Source organism: Lichenostomus cassidix, chromosome 17 (assembly GCF_008360975.1).
Source record: "Lichenostomus cassidix isolate B80296 chromosome 17, HeHo_3.0, whole genome shotgun sequence".
Classification (NCBI taxonomy): domain Eukaryota; kingdom Metazoa; phylum Chordata; class Aves; order Passeriformes; family Meliphagidae; genus Lichenostomus; species Lichenostomus cassidix.
The window spans coordinates 3979081-3997073 of NC_139497.1; the positions used below are offsets into that span (position 1 = coordinate 3979081).

At 56.3% G+C, this 17993-nt stretch overlaps 2 protein-coding genes across 4 annotated transcripts in view; one reads left to right on the plus strand and one right to left on the minus strand.

Annotated features, from left to right (window-relative positions):
* The window catches only part of DDX31 (DEAD-box helicase 31), a 42533-nt gene extending 40181 nt beyond the window's left edge, over nucleotides 1-2352 (plus strand). For all 3 annotated transcript variants that reach the window (XM_085076928.1, XM_085076927.1, XM_085076929.1), the window contains one exon: nucleotides 1925-2352. In XM_085076928.1, the coding sequence (XP_084933054.1) occupies nucleotides 1925-2075 (151 nt within the window). In that variant the 3' untranslated portion in view covers nucleotides 2076-2352. The remainder of the gene's footprint in view (nucleotides 1-1924) is intronic.
* Nucleotides 2353-6692: 4340 nt separating this feature from the next.
* On the minus strand, nucleotides 6693-15373 carry BARHL1 (BarH like homeobox 1). Its single transcript, XM_085076949.1, has 4 exons — nucleotides 14805-15373; nucleotides 12767-13481; nucleotides 9383-9605; nucleotides 6693-7808 (listed from the first exon to the last, which is right to left on the minus strand). The coding sequence occupies exons 2-4, from the start codon at nucleotides 13215-13217 to the stop codon at nucleotides 7514-7516; spliced, it is 969 nt and encodes a 322-aa protein (XP_084933075.1). The 5' UTR covers nucleotides 13218-13481; nucleotides 14805-15373; the 3' UTR covers nucleotides 6693-7513.
* Between the last annotated feature and the right edge of the window lie 2620 nt (nucleotides 15374-17993).

Consider the following 17993-nt stretch of genomic DNA (forward strand, 5'->3'; position numbering starts at 1 on the left):
TTCTCCTAGGCTTTGTCTCACAACGTTGGTGAGGAAAGGTGCCCTGTGGTTGTTTTGCTGCTCTGGCAGACCCCAAAGCCTGTCATCAGTTGAGCAGAGAGGGGAATTTGCAGCTTTGCAGCAGAAATCAAGGCTCCTGGTGCAGTTTCCTGCTATGCTGTCACTGCAGGCTGGTGCTGGTACTCTTGCCTGTAGCTCTTCCATCTCATGGTTAAACGGGGCCTTGACAGCTGCTTTTCTCTCAGTGATGAGCCCAGGTTCCACAGCACAACTGCATTGATTTTTGTGGCCCTGGGTTAGAGGGAGAAAGCTCCCTTTTCCCTGCATCCCTGCTTTTCTGTGTACAGCTGATCACCTCAGCGGGGAGTATTGATTTACTAATTGGGCAGCGATTTCACCTGATTGATAATAAAGTGTTGGACAACCTCCCTGCTGAGCTGCAGCTCAGCCCGGCAGCTACTGGTGGATTCCTTGTCCTTTTGCAGCAGAGAGTTCCCTGTTGTTAAGTAAACTGGTCTGTTGCTTGGTAACTCTGAATTACTGTAGGAAATGCTTGGAGACAACAATCAAAGTGTCAAATAGAAACTTTGCCCACTGGTGGAGGGGGCTGAGCAGGGGATACACCTGCAGCAGCTGTGGAAATGGGGCAAGGAAATACCCCAGGCAGCCAAGAGTTCACTTTCCTTGTCTTCTGTGTGTGTTTGGCCTGTTGAATGCATTGATCCATTGCTGCAGCCAGAAATTCTTCCTTCTCTTTAATCCCCAGCATGGGTTTGGACACCTGAAGGGACTTGGAGGCAGTGCTGTGAGGTGTCACCTTTAGGACTGCTGAGTCCCTGTGTTGTCCCCAAAGCTGGTGTGGGGCTGATGTTTAGATCCCTCATGTTCACAGGGACAGACATTCCTGTTCCTTTTTTTCTGGAAATACTTGAGATATGGTACAGGACCTTACTGGAACTTGCTCAGAGATGTGCACCTTGGAGGTGATCAAAGGAATGGAATGGGCTTGGGTTGGACCTGATCTGGGGAAAGCAATGAGATGATCTTTAAGGTGCCTTCCAACCCAAAGCTGTGATTCTGTGATGATAAAGAGGAGAGTGGGACATGCCAACACCAGGAGCTGTGGGCATCCTGTTGTGCCCAGGATGATGGGAATGAGGTAGGGGGTGATGGGTCCTGCAGCCAACAAATTGCATTTTGAATAACTGAGGGTGATAGCAACATGGATGAGATTTGCCCAAGGTTACAGAGCAGGACAGTGGCAGAACTCGTGGTGGAAAATGCTGAGTGGGTTTTTATATTTATAGCTGGCAGTTTAGGGCTACAGGGACATCCATGTTGGAGTTAGGTGGCCAGGCAAAATGCAGCTACCCTTGCAAAAGCCAGTCTCGGGAGGGGGAAGCTGTGAGGTGCATGTGATGGCTGCAGGACACTGCAAGAAAAGAGTCTGTTGGGTTTAGACTGTGGACATTTTCATTTTTTCCCTTGTTCATTTGGGAGGGGGCTGTGTTTTCAAGCTCGGGATTTAACTCTGTTTATAAAATGTTTTCATTGTTCAATGTTGTTAGGCTGTTAGGTGGTTTATTATTATTACTATTATTATTATTATTATTATTATTATTATATTATTTTCAAACTGCTGTGTCACCTCATTCATCATCCTTCAGACTCACCAGCTTCCCTCCTTCTCCCCACCACCCTGCAAGAGCATTTGTACAGAACAAAGGCTTCCTTTTAAAAACGCCGTGCTATTTTGCCACCTTTGTGAAAACCTGTCACAACAATACCTAATTTTGCATGAGACAGAATTTCAAATCAAGCCTCAAGGAAGGGGAGCTGCTCCTTCGCTAATGCACGACTGTCAGCAGTCAGAATTCACCCGGCAGGAGAAGATCTTAATTCCTCTGCTCTTCCCTCTGCCCAGGTCGGAGCTGCCCAAGAAGACCCACGGCAAACACCGCCTTGCTGAGATCCTGCGCTCTGAATATTCCAGTGGGATGGACACTGGAGGAGCCAAGGTCAAGAGGAAGAGGAGAAAGCAGGGAAAAGCTGGCAACCAGCAGATTCCAACATGAGCCAGGCCCTTCCAGTCGTTGGCTGTAAAAGCTGCTTGAGTGCCTCAGCTGGGGGTCGGGGTGACCTGCCAAATCAACTGAGGAGTGTTTCCATTTATCAGGCGAATGTGGGAGGGATCCTGGGGATCTTGGCCTCCTCCCCTTCATTCCATAGGTCCGAATGGAATGGAATCTAGGCGTGTCCTGTTGTACTGCTGCAATTGAATGCGGCCTGCTGAAGACACACCCTGTTTCTAAGGTGGTTTTTAGCAAGAAAAATTAAAAAATTGTTAAATACAATTTTCAGAGAAGCGTGATGTCTGTGCAAGGTAAAATTGAGACATGTGTGGGCAGACAGGAGGTGGTTTTGTGTTTCAGAACCTGGAGGAACACTCCCCAATCCCTTCACTTGCTGTTTCCAAACAGATAAATATGGCAGGGGAGGTATTGCAGGAGCACAATGGAGATGGGAAGCTGCCCTGTCCCCTCTCCCTATAAAGGGACCACTTCTGCTCCTGTCTCAGGTAACAAAGCCACATTGCTGCCACCTCCTCTCCTGTCCTCTGTGCACAGTGGCAAGGCCTGTCCCTGGTCACTGTTAGTCAGAACTGCCACCTGCAGTGCTGCCAGTGGCAGCATTGTGGAGAACTCTTCAGTGTGATGACACACAGTCCCTTTGGGGCAGAGCTCATGGGCACAGAACTTCATGTCACAACTCCTGAGTTGGGCAGCAAACGTTGTCACTGTGGGAAGGAGCCAGTGAGGGATCCAGCAGTCTCCAAACTTCTTGCCTGCAGCATGTTGTCATTCCTGGTTATGTAACACAGAGGGTGTAGGAGATGTCTCAGCTCTCTGATCATTAAACCCTCTGCAGGCTCCTGCAAACTCTTGCCAGAAGTGACCCAGCCTTTTGGGGTTCTCTGCCTTGCCTGGGCCTCTTTTGAGCTCATGGATTTCACCTCTTGCATTTCCCATTTGCCATCCACTTTGTTCCCATCAGGGAATTGGGGCACTGGGGAAAGGGATGCAGGATGGCCCCAGAGTGTGCTGAGTCTCCCTCTTGTTCACCATTGCCCAGGGTGGGAAATGAAACCCAAACTCCCCTTTGGCTGGGAAAATGCCCCCAAAGCAGGAGATTTTCCCACTCCCCCACCTCCTACAGCTGAGCTGCACCCACATCCCTCCCCATGTCCCTCCCTCTGCTCCTTCCAGCCCCTCCTAGAACACAAGCAGATTACAGGTGAAAACAGTGCAAACCCTTCCAAAACACAACTTTCTGCTATCTGCACATCTTCCTGGAGGAAAGGGATGAGGAAGAGCAGTCCACCTGTGACCTGAGCCAGGCATGTTTAATGCAGAAGCAGAAAGTGCTCAAACAGTGGCAATTTCAGACGTCAGAAGGAAAGAGATACTGAAAAAGGAGTATAAACAGATGAAAATGATGCCTTGTAAATGCAGAATTGAGGGCACCTACTTTGGGCTGTAGTGAGTCATACAAAGGATTGTAGGAGAGAAGCAATCAGCCCCAAAGTATTTAATTTCTGAAGTGAAGGTAACTTTCGAGAACCAGAGTTTTTATTTCCTCCCAGGCAATTGTCAAACACTCTGATTTCATTGCAATACTTTTTTGAGCACTTCTGAAAGATGTTAAAAAGGCTCCAGTATCAAATTAACCATGATTTTGCAGTGAGAATGAAGTTACAAGCGTTTACTAGATTAAAATAAAGTAACAACAAAAGCCCACCTGATTTTGTTATGAGAACTATTTGGAAGAGCAATCAGGTTTAAGGCAAATGTCAACTTAAACAGAGAAGAAATGCCTGAGGATGAAAATGACTCAGAGTGATGCAGAGAGTGTAAGTTTGGGAAGGATCTTGTGCATGAGGGGAAAATACATGACCTTCTCCTGGCTGACTGTCACATAGCAATTAATAGGGACTGTTGGCAAATTCATAATTGTGGGAATAAAGGCCAACAGCACATAGGTGAGAGACATCAGGAAACCTCATTGCTGCCTGTATTAACTGGGCATGAAACATTACAAATGGTTATGATGAATAAAGTGATTTTTAAAAAAACAGAGTGCCTTTTTCTTTCAGCTCCATCATCCAGCAGATAGTGCTGGATTACTTGTGTGATTAGGTAAAGGGACAGGAGGAGATTGTTAAAATAAGTGTTAAAAGAAATGCACATGCACCTGAAGTTAGGCAGAGTTTGCTCATAATAAACTTGAGATCGCAGGAGATGCTCTTGTGCATTTTCTGTTTTTTTCTGGCTCCATGTTCTTTACCTGCAGTAGGAACTCACATCCTCCTCCCCTGTGCAACTGCAGCATCTTGAGTTCACACTGCAAGGCTTTGGAGTAGGAAAAAGGTGACCTTGGGGTGAGGGTCACAGTTAAACACCCACTTGAGGGTCTGGGTCAAACACCAGGCACAGCCCTGGTACCTGACTGCTGAGAAGCACCAGAACCTCCCTGTTACAACAACTTGTTTGCTCCCCAAACCTGGGGAGAGGGCAGGAAAAGCAAGTGGTGTGGGCTTTCCATTCTGGCAGTTTTGTTTGGTGGTGGGATGAACCCATGAAATATCTTGGCTCAAAACAATTCTGCTGATTTCAATGGCTTTGTGTGTGTGCTGGCATGTCCAGCAGAGCAGCTTTTGTTCTGTGTCTGTTCCGAGGGTGCTGGTCCTGGTTAAATCTGTCAGGAGAGGAGGAAGGTGGCCCTCAGGCTGGGTAAAATTTGAGAGCCAGGACTGTGTTTGGTCCTGGCAAACCCCAAACTCTGGACCAGAGCATTGAGCTGACAGAACCCAACCAGCAGCAGCTTGTCTGTTGGGCTTTGTACCCTGGGAGAAATCCATGGAGCAGAACTGGTGTGATACTCCAGAGGTTTCCCTGCTGGGATTGGTGCTTCTAAACTCAGCCATTTTTTTGCTTCATTGAATTTCAACCCAGCACAGGCTGTCCCACCCCTGAGGCCTTGCCAGGATTGTGCCAGCCTGGCACCATCCTCTGGAAATGAGTCATTTCCAGCCTGCTCAGGGGCTGCTGTAGGTGCAGGACCGGTGCTGGTGGGACACCAGCTCCTATCTCAGTCCCTGAACACAGGCTGGAGGTGAGGTTGGTCCCTCAGCAGGTTTTGAGGCTGCTGAGATCGCTGTGCACACACGGTGCTGTTCATGTGGCAGTTGTGGTGCTCTCACTGGAGCCTGTGGTGTCTTCCCTAAACTGATTTATCTGGAAGCTTGAAGCTCTGAGATCTCTCTGGCAGTGACAGCTCCAGCCCTCACTTCACCTTTGCTCTCTTTCCTTCCCTGCACAGCTATTCCCCCTTCCCAGAGCAGAGGTTTCCTCAGGGCTCTGTCCTGCTCTCTCCTACCATCCTCCCAACACCAACTGGACACTGGCACTGTTATGGTGCTGGCTCAGTCCTGCTGGTACAGAGGAGTTTCCAGCTCCTTCCAGATGTGAAATGGCAAATTTAAATATTGCAATTACAAACGTGTAACGAAGCCTTGTACTTCATTAATGTAAGAGGAGGAATCTGCTATGGCTACAAGGACAATTAAATATTAGAGAATGTCTTTGATTCACATTCCTGCTGTGTAAATGGGAGGAAGGTTGCTGTATGCTCCTTGCCTTTGCGCTCACAAAATGAAAAGCACACCCACTGCAAGTTGTCCTTTGATAGATTTTTAATATGATTTTAAAGAGTTTTGTTTGGCCTCATTCTTATTCAATGAGATTAATTTAAAGCACTTATCCCCTGGGTTTAAGTCAATCCATGTAGGATTTGGGACGGGGGTTGTTGCCCGGGGAGGGGGTTGTTTGCAGGCCTCTCTGAAAGACTCCTTTCCCACTTCATTAACCCCGAGCTAGGAGCGACCCCCCCTTCCTCATCCTCCTACTCCTCACCCAGCCGAGGCTCGGGGATTTACCAAACTCCCCCATTCACATGCAAAGGACCAGCGCCGTCCACAAAGGCCGGGGGCTCTCTGCCCCAGGCGTGGCTGTGCATTTGGCCGAGCCACAATCGGGGCTGCCGGGGCAAAGCTCCCGGGACGGAGCGGCGGGCTGGGACCGGCCCGGGGAGCCGGGGAGGGGATCTGCAGGGCCGCTGGGTGCCGGGGGGGCTCGGCAGACAGCCGGGGGGAGCTGCCCGGCCGGGGGGACCCGCAGCCCATCTGTCGGCTCCCCGAGCCGGCGAGCCGCTGCCCGGCTGTCCCGAGCACCAGCTGCCGGGCCCGCTGGCCGCGGCCAGATGAGCGACACTTTTAAAGGGTGGAAACAATCCATTTTCCAAAGCGATCATTTAAAGCACTTAGGCAATTATACACTTAAGATTAGCGTTATTAATTCACCGGAGTCGCGGCTATCGGAGCAGCGCTCCGCTCCATCCCGCTGTCGCCGGCGGCTCCGCGGCTGGTCCTGCATGCCGGCACTGGTCCCGGGCCCTGGGGACACCGAGCCCTGGGGACACCGAGCCCTGGGGACACCGAGCCCCCGGGAACGGGGGGCTCCCTGCGATGGGAGGTGGGAAAACTCCTCTTTGCTTTTCCCTTTCCCCCGGCGGCGGCTGCTCCGCCAGAGCAAACAAGCGGGAGGGGAAGAAGGGGCCGGCGGAGGCGAGACCCGTTTGTTTGTAAAGAAGTTTTATTTCCACATTTAAAAAAGGGGGGAGCGGGAGCGGCCGCGGCGCCCCGAGCCCCCCCCGCGCCCCCCGCCCGGCCGGGCCGGCCCCGGGATACAGACTGACAAGAATCACTTACACAAATACGCCCTCAGGGTTCACAAATAAATAATTCATATACATTTTGCACGTATTTACATTCCACCGCGCGCTTTTTTTTCTTTCTTTTTGTTTCTTTTTCTTTTCTTTTTCTTTTTTTTTTCTTTTCTTTTTTTTTTTTTTTAATTTTCAGTTTAAGTTACGGACGTCCCAAAGTCTCGCCGGGGCCACCAGCCCGGGCCACCCCACGGTCCTTGCCGGCGGCGGGAGCGGTGCCCCGGGCTCGGGGAGCAAAGCGGGAAGGGCTCTCTCCGGAGCCGTCCGAGGCAGGTGTGGCTCGGCTCCCCTGCCTGTTCCTGGGGAGGGGGCGGAGAGGAGAAGCCCCCCGGAGCATTCAGCCCCCGCCCCTGCTGCCGGCGCCGTCCCGTGCCGGGGTGGGGGGCACAAGGGGGTCAAGGTGGCGAGTGCCCCGCGGGGTTGGGGAGACAGCTCTGCCGGCTCCTTCCCGCCAAGCCTGTCCTTGCTTCTTGCATTCGTTAGATATATTTTTAAAAAAAGAGGGGGTGGTCTCATTTATAATTATATATATATATATATTTGGGGATGAGCGGGAGTCTGTCTCTTGCTCGCGGCCCCAGAGGTGGGGTGCTCCCTCCTGCCCCCCGGCCCGGTGGGTGCCGGCAGGGCTCACCGGGGCTCACCGGGGCTCACCGGGGCTCACCGGGGCTCACCGGGGCTGCGCAGCCCGGGGCAGGACGCCGGGCAGCGGGGGCAGGGGCGGCGGGGGCTCGCTGCCGCCCTGCAGTCCGTGGATGAGGATGCGGGGCACCAAGGGTCTCTGTAGGGCGGGGGGCGGCGCGCTGGGTCCGCGGTACAGGTAGAGGGCGGCGCCGGGGTCCAGGTTGGAGACCAAACTCTGCGGGTAGAAGTAGGGCGAGGGGAACATCCTCTGGAGGGCTGAGTAGTTGCCGGCCTCAGCCAGCAGCTCCAGGCCCACCGCCGTCTGCCTTTTCCACTTGGTCCTGGGGGGGACAAGCCGAGAGAAGGGGTCAGGGAGGAAAGGGATGCTCCCAAAGCCGTTCCCGGGCGCTTTTCACCCTTTGCACATCCCCTTTCCCCAGCTCTGCTCTCATTGCTCATCCCCGTTCGCACTGCTGCCTCCCAGGCCAGTCTCCCCTATAGGGCAGGGTTGGGATGGGACGGGGTGTGATGGGATTTGATGGGATGGGATGCAGACCCCATTAGTCCAGGGGGTGGGAGCTTGTCTCCCTAGTGTTCCCGCCGCGGCAGCCTGGCGTGAGTGCCCACGGAGCTTTCCCGGAGGCACCAGAGCCACAGCCCGGCTGGGATCCAAGGGCGGGATGTGAATCCCGACGATAAAAATCGCCACCGACATTTCAGTCCCTTCCTAGGGGTGTAAAGTCCAGATTGCCACACGCCCCGCGGATGACACGGGGGATCCCTGAGCTGAGCGGGGATGCTGCGACAACCGCGCTGCTCCTGCCCGAGGCCGCGGCTGCCCCGCTGCTCCTCCCGGGGCTCCGGGACCCCTCCGCGGGCCGGGGCTGCCGGGGCCGGGCCGGGCCGCTCGGGAGGCTGCGGGAGTCCCGCGGGGGACACGTGTGGGGCAGGGGCCCGGGGAATTCGTTTGTGGCATACTTGTGTCTCTGCGTTTAGATATATATATATATATATATATGTATATATTTTTAATATGCCTATACATAGGTATAGGCATGTGTGTGTATATATATTTATATGTGTGTGTATATATATATTTACATATGTGTGTGTGTGTTTGCCGGATCTCGTGGAGAAGCACGGCCCGGGATCTCGCCGCCGGCGGGCCGGGCTGGCCGGGGAAGGGTCTGGGAGCACAGGCTCGGCTCCGGAGTGTCCTTGCAGGAGGGATTTGGGGACAGAAGGGGTGATCACACAGTCCCCCGCCGCCCCTAAACTTCCCCAACCCCCCGACGTGGGGGTGCAGATGGAGAAGTGGGACTGGAAATGACGAGCTGAGAGGATAAAACCCCGGAGTGAGCGAGGGGACAGGGCGGGGGCTGCAGCCGAGAGTCCCCCGTTTGGTGGCGGTGGCAATGGTCGGGCTGGCGATGTCCGGATAAACCCACCGAAGCCACCACACGTCGCCAACCCCTTTTACAGATTTGTCGCTGAAGCGCTAAACCTATTTCCACCAGTAAATTATTCATCATAATAATAATTGTGTAATTACTGTAAAGGGTGTTAATTATTGATGCCCAAAGCAGTAATTGGTATCTATTATTAATGGGCCGATGTGTTATGCTGTTGTGTTTAGCTGGAAACCCGGTCCTGCCTCCCCGCCTTGCCGGGGCTGGGGGCACCGATTGCCCCTCCCGCCCCACACCCTGCTCTGCATCGCTTCCCTCCCCTTGGCTTTGGGGTAAAAGGCCCCGGGAGAGGCGGGCACGGCACGGACATCGCCCCTGTCCTGCTGCAGGGAGGCTCGGGGCGGTTATGGGGTGCAAACGCCCTGCCCGGTTTGGGGTGCGCGGCCGGGGAGGGGAGCGGGGCGGGATCCCGGCGCTGTGGGCAGGAGGGATCGGTGCATTTTTACCTTCTGTTCTGGTACCACGTTTTCACCTGCGTGTCGGTGAGGTTGAGGGAGGCGGCCAGCTCCATCCTGTCCTGCACGCTCAGGTATTTTTGCCTCTCGAAGCTGCGCTCCAGCTGGGCCAGCTGATGGTCGGTGAAGGCGGTGCGGGCTTTGCGAGGCTTTTTCAGCCGCACCGGGGGGCTGTCCCGGGAGCTGGAGATCTCTCGGTCCCCTTCTTCTTTCACTGAGCCGAGAGGGAGGAAGAGAGGTCAGAGCAGGAGGGGAATTACCCGCGAAAGAGGGAGAAACGCGGTGCAGGGGTTCGGGTCCGAGTGGGGCTCACGGCACTTTTGCTCTGCACCTCCGTCAATTTTAACCGCGGCTGCCCGAGGGAATTCAGGGGCTTCCCGAGCCGGGCCAGGCTTTTCGCCATCCCGAGGGCCTGGGATGGGAGCAGGAACGCTGGGCTGTGCCGAGAGGATCCCCAGCCCTGCCCCGCCGCCCTCCTGCCCAGACCCCCCCGCATCGCCCTCACCCCTCATTGCTCACGGGGCAGGACCTCCTTCTGGGTTTATTCCCCCAAACTCAAAAGCTTTCTCAAAGCTTGGAGATTTTTTTTCCCCCTTCTTTTTCTCCCTCTCGTTTTTTTTTTTTTAAACCCCTTTTCTTTCTTCTTCTTCTTCTTCTTTTTTTTTTTTTTTTTTAAGCAAAACAAACCAACCAAAACCGAAATTTGCGAGCCCACTTTTTTTTTGGAGGGGGAATGTTGCCGTTGTGTTCCTGCCTCTCCCCTCCGCGGAGAAATCTCCGTCCTCCCGGGGATGCTGCCCGGGCACGGAACAAACCTCCCTTCTCCAGGGTACACAACGAAATACTGGGGAAAGGACCTCTCCAGCCCCTGCCCGGGCTGTTATTTATCTTTCAAAAAGGCCGAATGAGAGGAGCTGGCGGCCATTCGTTAGCGCGGTCGGTACACACGCACCGGCGGAGCGATGCGGGAATTCACGCCGCAAAATGTTGGAGAGTGATGGAAAAATTACCCAGCAGAAACAAAAATAAAAGGGGAAAAATAAATTCCTGTTTGTACTCGCCTCCTCCACCCTCCTGGAGGAGATTATGGAGCAAATAGGCTCGATTATACAAATAGGCTGCGTTTGGATTTGGGTTTTTTTTTTTTAACAGTGGTTTATGTTAAATTTGCTGGTGACGGGGGCGAGTAGGGACAGGGCTGGAGCCGAACGCGAGCTGATTTCTCTCTGTAGGAAAACAATAATCCGGTTAATTGAGCCACCGGGGAGTGAAACCCTTCAACCAGAAACCCCGGCTCTGGCCGAGCAGGCAGAACGAGCCGGGAACGATCCTTTAACGGGGAGATGCTGTCCCTGTTCCCGGGAAAGCGGCAGCGCCGACACCGCCGGCACCGGGCAGGGGATCTGCCCCGAGCTCTCCCGGGAGCGGCCCCAAAGTTTGTATGGACTTTTCCGCCGAGTAAAGCGGGTCTGGCCTCCCGCATCCCGAGGTGGAAAATCCCCCCAAACCCAGGGCTGATCCTCGGCTCCTAAAAAGTTCCTGCTAGCCAAAAGCCTGCACGAACGGCGGCGACGGCTTCCCCGGTCTGTCTGAATCTCCCCCTGGCTATTCGTAGCTTTAAAAAAATATTTTATACCTACATATAAAAATATATATTATGGGGTTTTTCGGCAGTTTGGCCTTTGGGGTTTAGGCCCAGCCTCGCAGCCCCTTTGCGGAGTAAATCTGGGGCGTTTTGCCCCAGGAAAGGCTATTTCCAAAGCAGTATAAAAAGGATCGCGCTGGGAGAGAGGATCTTCACTCGTTCCTTCACTGATGCGGGGGTTTTACTCTCATTTAAATGTTTTCCTCCACATCTAAACTGTTGGGGTTTTTTCTTCCCATTTTTCCCCTCAGTCTATTTTCTCCCTCATTTAAGCAGTATCTTTTTTCCCCCGATTTAAAGCGGCGTTTCCCTGGTAATTTAAAGGATTTTTCCCCCCATTTAAACGTCATTTGCATCGTGGCCGAGGCTGTCCCACCGCAGGGACAGGAGAGGAGACGAGAAACGACCCTCACCCAAACCAGACCCCCCAGCCCGGGCTCGGCCGGCTCAGGGGGATGCGGAGAACTCGCTTTTCTTCTCTCGCCTCGCTTCTTTCGCGATTTGGGGCAAGGGGAGAAGAGCTGAAGGAATCCGGGCCGGGTGTAGGGAGGGAAAGCAAAGCGCCGAGGTGGGAATCGCGGCTGTTTGCAGTCCCGGCCCGCAGAGCCGTGGGGCCGATGGCTCCTCCCGGGGCTCTTCCAGCCCCGGCAGCGACCCTAGGCTCCAGCCTTCGTTTGGAGCGAAAATCCCCCTTGATGTCCAGAGCCTGCCGCCGCCTTTGGAGGCTCATTTGGGTGAATATTTTTTCCCCCATGAACCAGACTCCAGCCCAGCGGTTCCGCCGGGCCGAGGGTGCATTTGCAGCCGGGACGGGGCTCAGCCTGTCCCCCTCTTTTCCTGCCAGTCCCCCGGCAAGGTGCCATCGCCTCCCTTTTCTCCCCCAGCTGGATACCCTCTCCTTTCCTTCCCAAACAGCCGGCGAACAGTTTACCCGAGGAAAACTTTTTGCAGGAGTGATGGGGGTGGGATGGGTGAAGCCACCCGGGATAAACTGCTCCGAGGGGCGAGAATTGACCCCAAAACCCCCGTGCTGCCTCTGCCTGCCCCGACTGCCGAAGGAGGAGGCCGGAGGGGCTGCGAGGGGAGCCCGGGGAAGCCCCCGCTCCGGGGCGAGCAGCCGCCGCATCCAACCCCAAGCCCCGCCGGCGCTGTGGATGCGGCCCGGGGCTCCCTGTCTGTACTGCTCGGCTTTGAACGATTACCAAAATAATAATACAAATAACAAAAATCGAATCAACCCCCGCCGACTGGCTTGTTCGTTTCGCACCGGAGCAGGGGAAATACCTGGCAAATCCACGATTATTTTATTATTGTTTTGTTTTGTTTGTTTGGCTGTTTTGTTTTGGTTTGTTGGTTGTTTTTTTTTTCCCGCAAGCAGAAATCCGTCTGCGGTTCTGCTCTCCCGTTTCCCCGCCGGTAGGAGCGGCACAGCCGGGTCTCTGCGGCGGAAGGCAGCCCGGCGCATTCCCCGGGCGCGTTTAACGAAGCGCCGATTGTCCCAAACCCTTCCACCGGGCCGAGCCCCACCGAGCCCCGAACCCCCAAGTTTTCCCAAGCTGATGCCAACCCCTCGGTCATTTCGGGGGCGACAGATGCCGTGACCTCCCCCCTCATCGGGGGCGCCGGAGCCCGGTCCGCAGCGAGATCCCAGAGCACCGGGAGACTCCCGGGCCGCCGGAGGCTTTGGCTCCGGGCCGCCCTGCAAAGCCCACCGGGGTGAGCTCTCTTACCTTTGTACTCCGAGTCCGAGGAGGAGCTGCTGGTGTTTTTTTCCATTTTCTCCCTAAAATCCTCGCCGGGCTTGGTGGGGATCCTGCCCGCCGGCTCCTGCCCGCCGTGAGGTCCATTGGTGCTGGAGTAAGGCGCGCAGGCGGCCAGCGGCTTGCAGTCGGCCAGGATGTCTCTGATGAGGAAGGACGAGGTGACGGTCCGGGACTGCGAGGGAGCCGAGACCTGCCCCGGCTGGAGATGCGCATCCAGGCCCGGCCGAGGCACGGCCGCCTCCAGGCACTCGCGGCCCGGCGAGCGGGGCGAGGGGCACCCGCTGCTGCCCTCCGAGCGGGGGCTCAGCTCCAGCGGGGACCGGCCGTCCCCCACCAGCGGGTCCGCCTTGGGCACGGCCGGGCTGCCGGCTCGGTGGGAGAGGATGGAGTCGATCCCAAACCCGGTGGAGCCCTCCATGGCCCCCGCGAGGTGCCGGCGCTCACACGGGCATTGGCGGGGAGGGCGCGGCGGAAGCGGTTTGATAACGGTAATTAACAACAACAGGAGGGAAAAACAAAAAGGCGAAAGAAAAAAAAAAAAAAAACAACAAGGTAAAAAGGAGACAAAAAAAAAAAAAAAAGAGCAAAGTTCAGTCTGGGATCCGGGCAACAATTGCTGCAAGGCTCTCCGAGGCGCCGCGCGTTAGATCCAGGGCTGCTCCGTCTTCAGCATCGCGCCCAGCTGCACTCACAGACAGACAGACAGGAGAGGGGGGGAGAGGGAGGCAGAGTCAAACTTTGGCCGCGAAAGGGGTGGGGTGAGGGGGGACGGACCCCAGCCTCACCCGGGGTCCCGGCTACCCCACCCGTGCCCGGAGCCGCGGCGGCGCGGGGCTGGGGGGCAGCCCGGGGGCTCCCAGCCGGAGGTGGGGAGGCAGCGATCGATAGTGAAGGCTTCGCAGCGCCTTAACCACTTAATGATCCAGAAATCAATGGGGAAGGGCGAGGGGAGGGCGGAGGGGGTGGCCAGTCGCCGGGCCGCCGCGGCGCCCCCCTTCCCCGCCAGCACCTCGGACAGCGCGGGGGAAGCGGAGTCACTCCGGAGCCCGCAGCACCTCGGACAGAGCCCGGAGCCGGAGTGGCTCCGGAGCGATCAGCACCTCGGACAGCGGCGGGAGCGCCGCGCCCTCCCCGGGGGGGGAACGGGGCGAAATGGGGAGAAAAGCTGAACTTGGGCCGCTCGGGCTGGGGGACCCCGGCACCCCCCACCCTCCCCGTGTGAACGCGCCCATTGGCCGCCAGGCGTTTTGGGGGATGTCACTCCCCGGCAGGCGACACCTCGGAGCTTGATTAACGGGAATTAATTGTCGCCCGGATCTCCGCGCTTTCCGGGCGGTTTCCGCCCTCTTTTGCTGTCATTATCCCGCTGATGGGGCTCTTAATGGGATGATTAGCCGCGGAGAGCGGGGGGGTGTGGGTTGGGTGGGTTGTCGAGGGGTTACTGCTTTCTGCGCGCCTCCCCCCGCAATTAGCTGATCTGCCGGTTCCTCCCGAGCAGGGAAAGTTTTGCTAGGCGTTAAAATTAAAAAGAAAAAACCCCAAAAATTAGGGAGAAAGAAAAAAAAAGGAGACGAAAAAAGAAAGGGAAAGGAAAAGCACCGAAACCCTCCCCAAACCCCCAGCACTGAGGTGGCTGCGGTGAGCCCGAGAAGAGCCTCTGAGCTGCGAATTTCGTTGTATGCCCTGGAAATCGGCTGTGGCCGAGCAGAGAGGTCCACGGGGCCGCCGGGCAGCCTCGCCCCCAGCCCAGCGCTGCCGGAGCGGTGGGGACCGGGCATTGCTCTGCCCAGCACCGGTACCTACTGGGAAGGGACCGCACTCAGGACAAATTTTTTCTTCCCCCCAGTCCCATTTTAAGTAAGACCCCGATGGCCTCAGGCCGGGCTGCTCCGTTCTGCCCGTTTCTGCCGGAGACACCAACTTTCCTCCCTCCCGCCCCGTCACGGAGGTTTGCTGTTGTTGCTCTCCCAGGCTGGAGAGGGACAGGCTCACGCAGGTTTCCCACCTTCCTCGCGGTCACACTGGCTGCTGTCTCCTCGAGGGTTTATTTAGGGGCTTTTCCCGTGGATAGACCCCTCGCCGCGGAGCTAGGAAAATGTCCACACCCGGGTGCGTGAAGCTGCGTCACTTTAAAGCGATGTCGCTGGTTATTTCTCAAATACTCGATTTCTTCTGTTCCCCGCATTCCCGGCCAGTCAGCTGCATCTTGTCCCTCTTCCAAAGCCGCCCTTGGCCGGCAGCTTGGAGGCGACCAAGGAGGGAGAGCCCCCCCGGGGCAGCCCGGCTGCCAGCTGTCGGGCAGCGGCGCAGGCAGGGCCCCCAGCACCTCCTGCCCTCGGCCCTGCAGGCTCGGGGCCGGCTGCGATCGGGGCAGCGGAACAAAAGAACCTTAGAGGAGGACGAACCCAGGAGCAAAATCAGCATCAGCCCGGTCCCAGCCTGCCCCCAGCTCGGGGATGCAACACGCCCGTGCTGGACGCTGCTGGTCCTCCCTGCCCCGGTGAGGGATTGCTGCTGCTGCTCTGCCCTGTCTGCCTCCCAGCACGGAGGTGCTGACCCGGGACTGGGTCAGTTTTGCAGTTCTGCGATCCACAAGGCTTGGCCAAGTGTCACTCTGGACTGGACCAGAGCAGTGGATGTGCAGGAACTGGTCCCGGAGAGAAATGGTGCTGAGATCCCGATGGGGTTTCCGAGCTCTTTGCAGTGTTTGTGTTGGTTCTTGGGCTCTGGCAGCCTTCCTATTGAGCCAGGAGACCACATTTGGGCTGGAAATTTGCACCGGGATCAGGACCAGCACTGAGGTTGTATTTGGGACCAGGAATGGGGCTGGGAAAGGCAGCAGGGCTGGGAGTGGGATTAGAATCAGGATTTGGATCAGCGATTCAGGGACAGGTTTAGACTGGGGAGTTTGCTGCTGTATTCCCTGCTCCTGAATAAACCAGCCTTCAACTAAGCAGGAAGTCCCCAGATCAGACCAACTTCCTGGTGATGTGCAAGACGTTGGGGGGTATTTGTGTGTGGGGTACACACAGTCCTCACCCCAGAGCAGGCTCTATTGTGCCATGCCCAGCCAAGGCCCTGGGGACAGAGATTGTCCCTCCTAGGCCACACTTGGAGCTCCCAGCAGCTACAGATGCACTTGCTCCTCATGTTCTAATGTCAGTGTGGCTGACACTGATGTTATTATTACTATTATTAGTACTGCTGTTATTGTTTTTATTCCGTTGTGTTAGAAGCAGACTCCCCAAGGTAGAAGTGTGCCCCATTCTGCCCAGATGTGGTGTCCATCCTACATCACCAGGCACTGGACAGGTGGGGTTCCAATGGTTTGTCTGTAGCTCCCAGCACAGACAGGAAATCCTGTGCACAGAGCACCAAGCAATGCACACTCCTTCCCTCTGTGTGTTTGCCCTTAAACCCCATTTTCTACACTGTTCCTGTCGAAAGGAGATCCCTGATGCCAACTGCATTTACAGTCACCTCCTCACAGGCCTCCCAAACAATCCAGGGGTGGATTTAGGGCTGTGACAGCTTTGGGAGCTGCTGTTCACCCCACCCCAGCTGCTGGACAGGGCTGGGCTCTCCTGGTACCTGTCACCAGTGCCATGGGGTGTCACCATGTCCCTGGGGCTATGGGACAGGGCTGACCCAGGTGTTCCCAGAGGCTTTGGCTGCAGGACACCTTCCACAGCCGGGCCAGCGACTGCCGAGCTGTGATGGTGACTGAGCAAGAGTTAACCCACAAATATCTGCTGGCGGTGCACAGCTCGGTGTCCTGGAAGGGTCTGGCCGAGGGAGGAATTCCCCGGCGGCTCTGCTGCACGGAATTTCCTCCTGAAGGCCGGCGGGGTGCTCGGCAAGGCCGTGCCCAGCAGGCACACGGAGGGATCTCGGCAGCACCAGCCTCCGCCGGGATGCTCCGGTAACGAGACCAACGCATCGCCAGGAGGGAGAGGAGGGCTCGGGGTGGGGGCAAAGGGCAGAAAGAGGGGGACAGGCAGTCGGGGAGCCGGGGAGGAGCCGGGCCCGGCGCGGGGAAGCTGCGGCAGCGGTGGAGCCCCGTTACCGGTGGGTGTCACTGCAGGACAAGCAGCGTCCGCGGCGGCGGGAGGGTCGGGAGCCGCTCGGGGCTCCGCGGCGCACGGACAGCGGGACAGGCGGGATCACGGCTCGGCTGGGTCCGGGACAGGCTGGGCTGCGGGCAGAGGGTGCCCTGAGCCCCCCGTGCAGCCCCTCCGAGCTGCCAGACTGGGGACATTCGGGACACGACCTTGCCCAGGATTTGGGGGGCAGTGGGACAGGTCTGCCTGTCCCGCTGAGAGTGGCTCCTGAACGCACTCCGTTTATTTGGCTGATGATCTGGGGTTTCTGGTTTCTGTGCTGGTTCCCGGGGTCTGTCCCCACCAGCAGGTCTGTCCCAACACCACATCCTGTACCAGCCGTTCCCGGCCAGGCAGGACTCCCTGGAGCTTCTCCCTTCCCCGAGCACACCCCAGGCACACGAGAGGACACAGCCGTGGCTGGACAGAGCTGGATGTGGCTCCCACCAGGCAGAAGGACAAACCTCATGCCTGGGTTTCTCACACGCTCATAAACAGTGTCACTTTTAGCAAGACAAGTCATTTAAGGCCCAGTTTCCTCCCTCCCCGGGGAGGTGGGAAAGGTCTTTGGTTATAATCCACCTCTGCCAGCTTGGCAAGCCCTGCTGTTATCCTCCTCGTTATTTTCGATGGGTTTTATTTAGAGGCCTGTACTAAAAAGAGGTAACCACATAGCAGGGGTTTCCTGGTGTGGAGCAGGTGATTTTGTTCCTCCCTCAGCTCAGGTGTGGGCAGGGTGGAGTTTGTTAAAGCTTATTGCTTATATAAAGGGGAGATTGAGGTACAAGTTGCCTCTGAGGAGGGGATGTGAGGAATGTTGGAGCAGCTTCTGGGGAGCCTTCGTTGTCCTGAGAGGGGTAAGAAAAGCTGCCCTTGCAGTTTACTTTGTTGTTTCATCTTGAGCAATGTGGTGCAGTGTTATGAAGAGCTCTTCTCTTTGAGGTTTGGCTCTAAAAGCTTGGCTGGAAGCGAGAGGGGCAATGAGCCCTGAGCTCAGCATGGGTTCTTCCTGTCCTTTGGCTGCTGGTGGCTTTGTGTAGGAGAGCTGAGGTAATCCCAGGGCTCAGGTGTGGGGGGTAAAATCATACTGCCAC

Coding starts and splice junctions, on each gene's coding strand:
- BARHL1 (XM_085076949.1), bottom strand. CDS start 13,217: ATGGAGGGCTCCACCGGGTTTGGGATCGACTCCATCCTCTCCCACCGA. Junction 9,606..12,766: donor CTCGGACTCGGAGTACAAAG/GTAAGAGAGCTC, acceptor CTCTCGGCTCAG/TGAAAGAAGAAGGGGACCGA. Junction 7,809..9,382: donor ACGTGGTACCAGAACAGAAG/GTAAAAATGCAC, acceptor TGTCCCCCCCAG/GACCAAGTGGAAAAGGCAGA.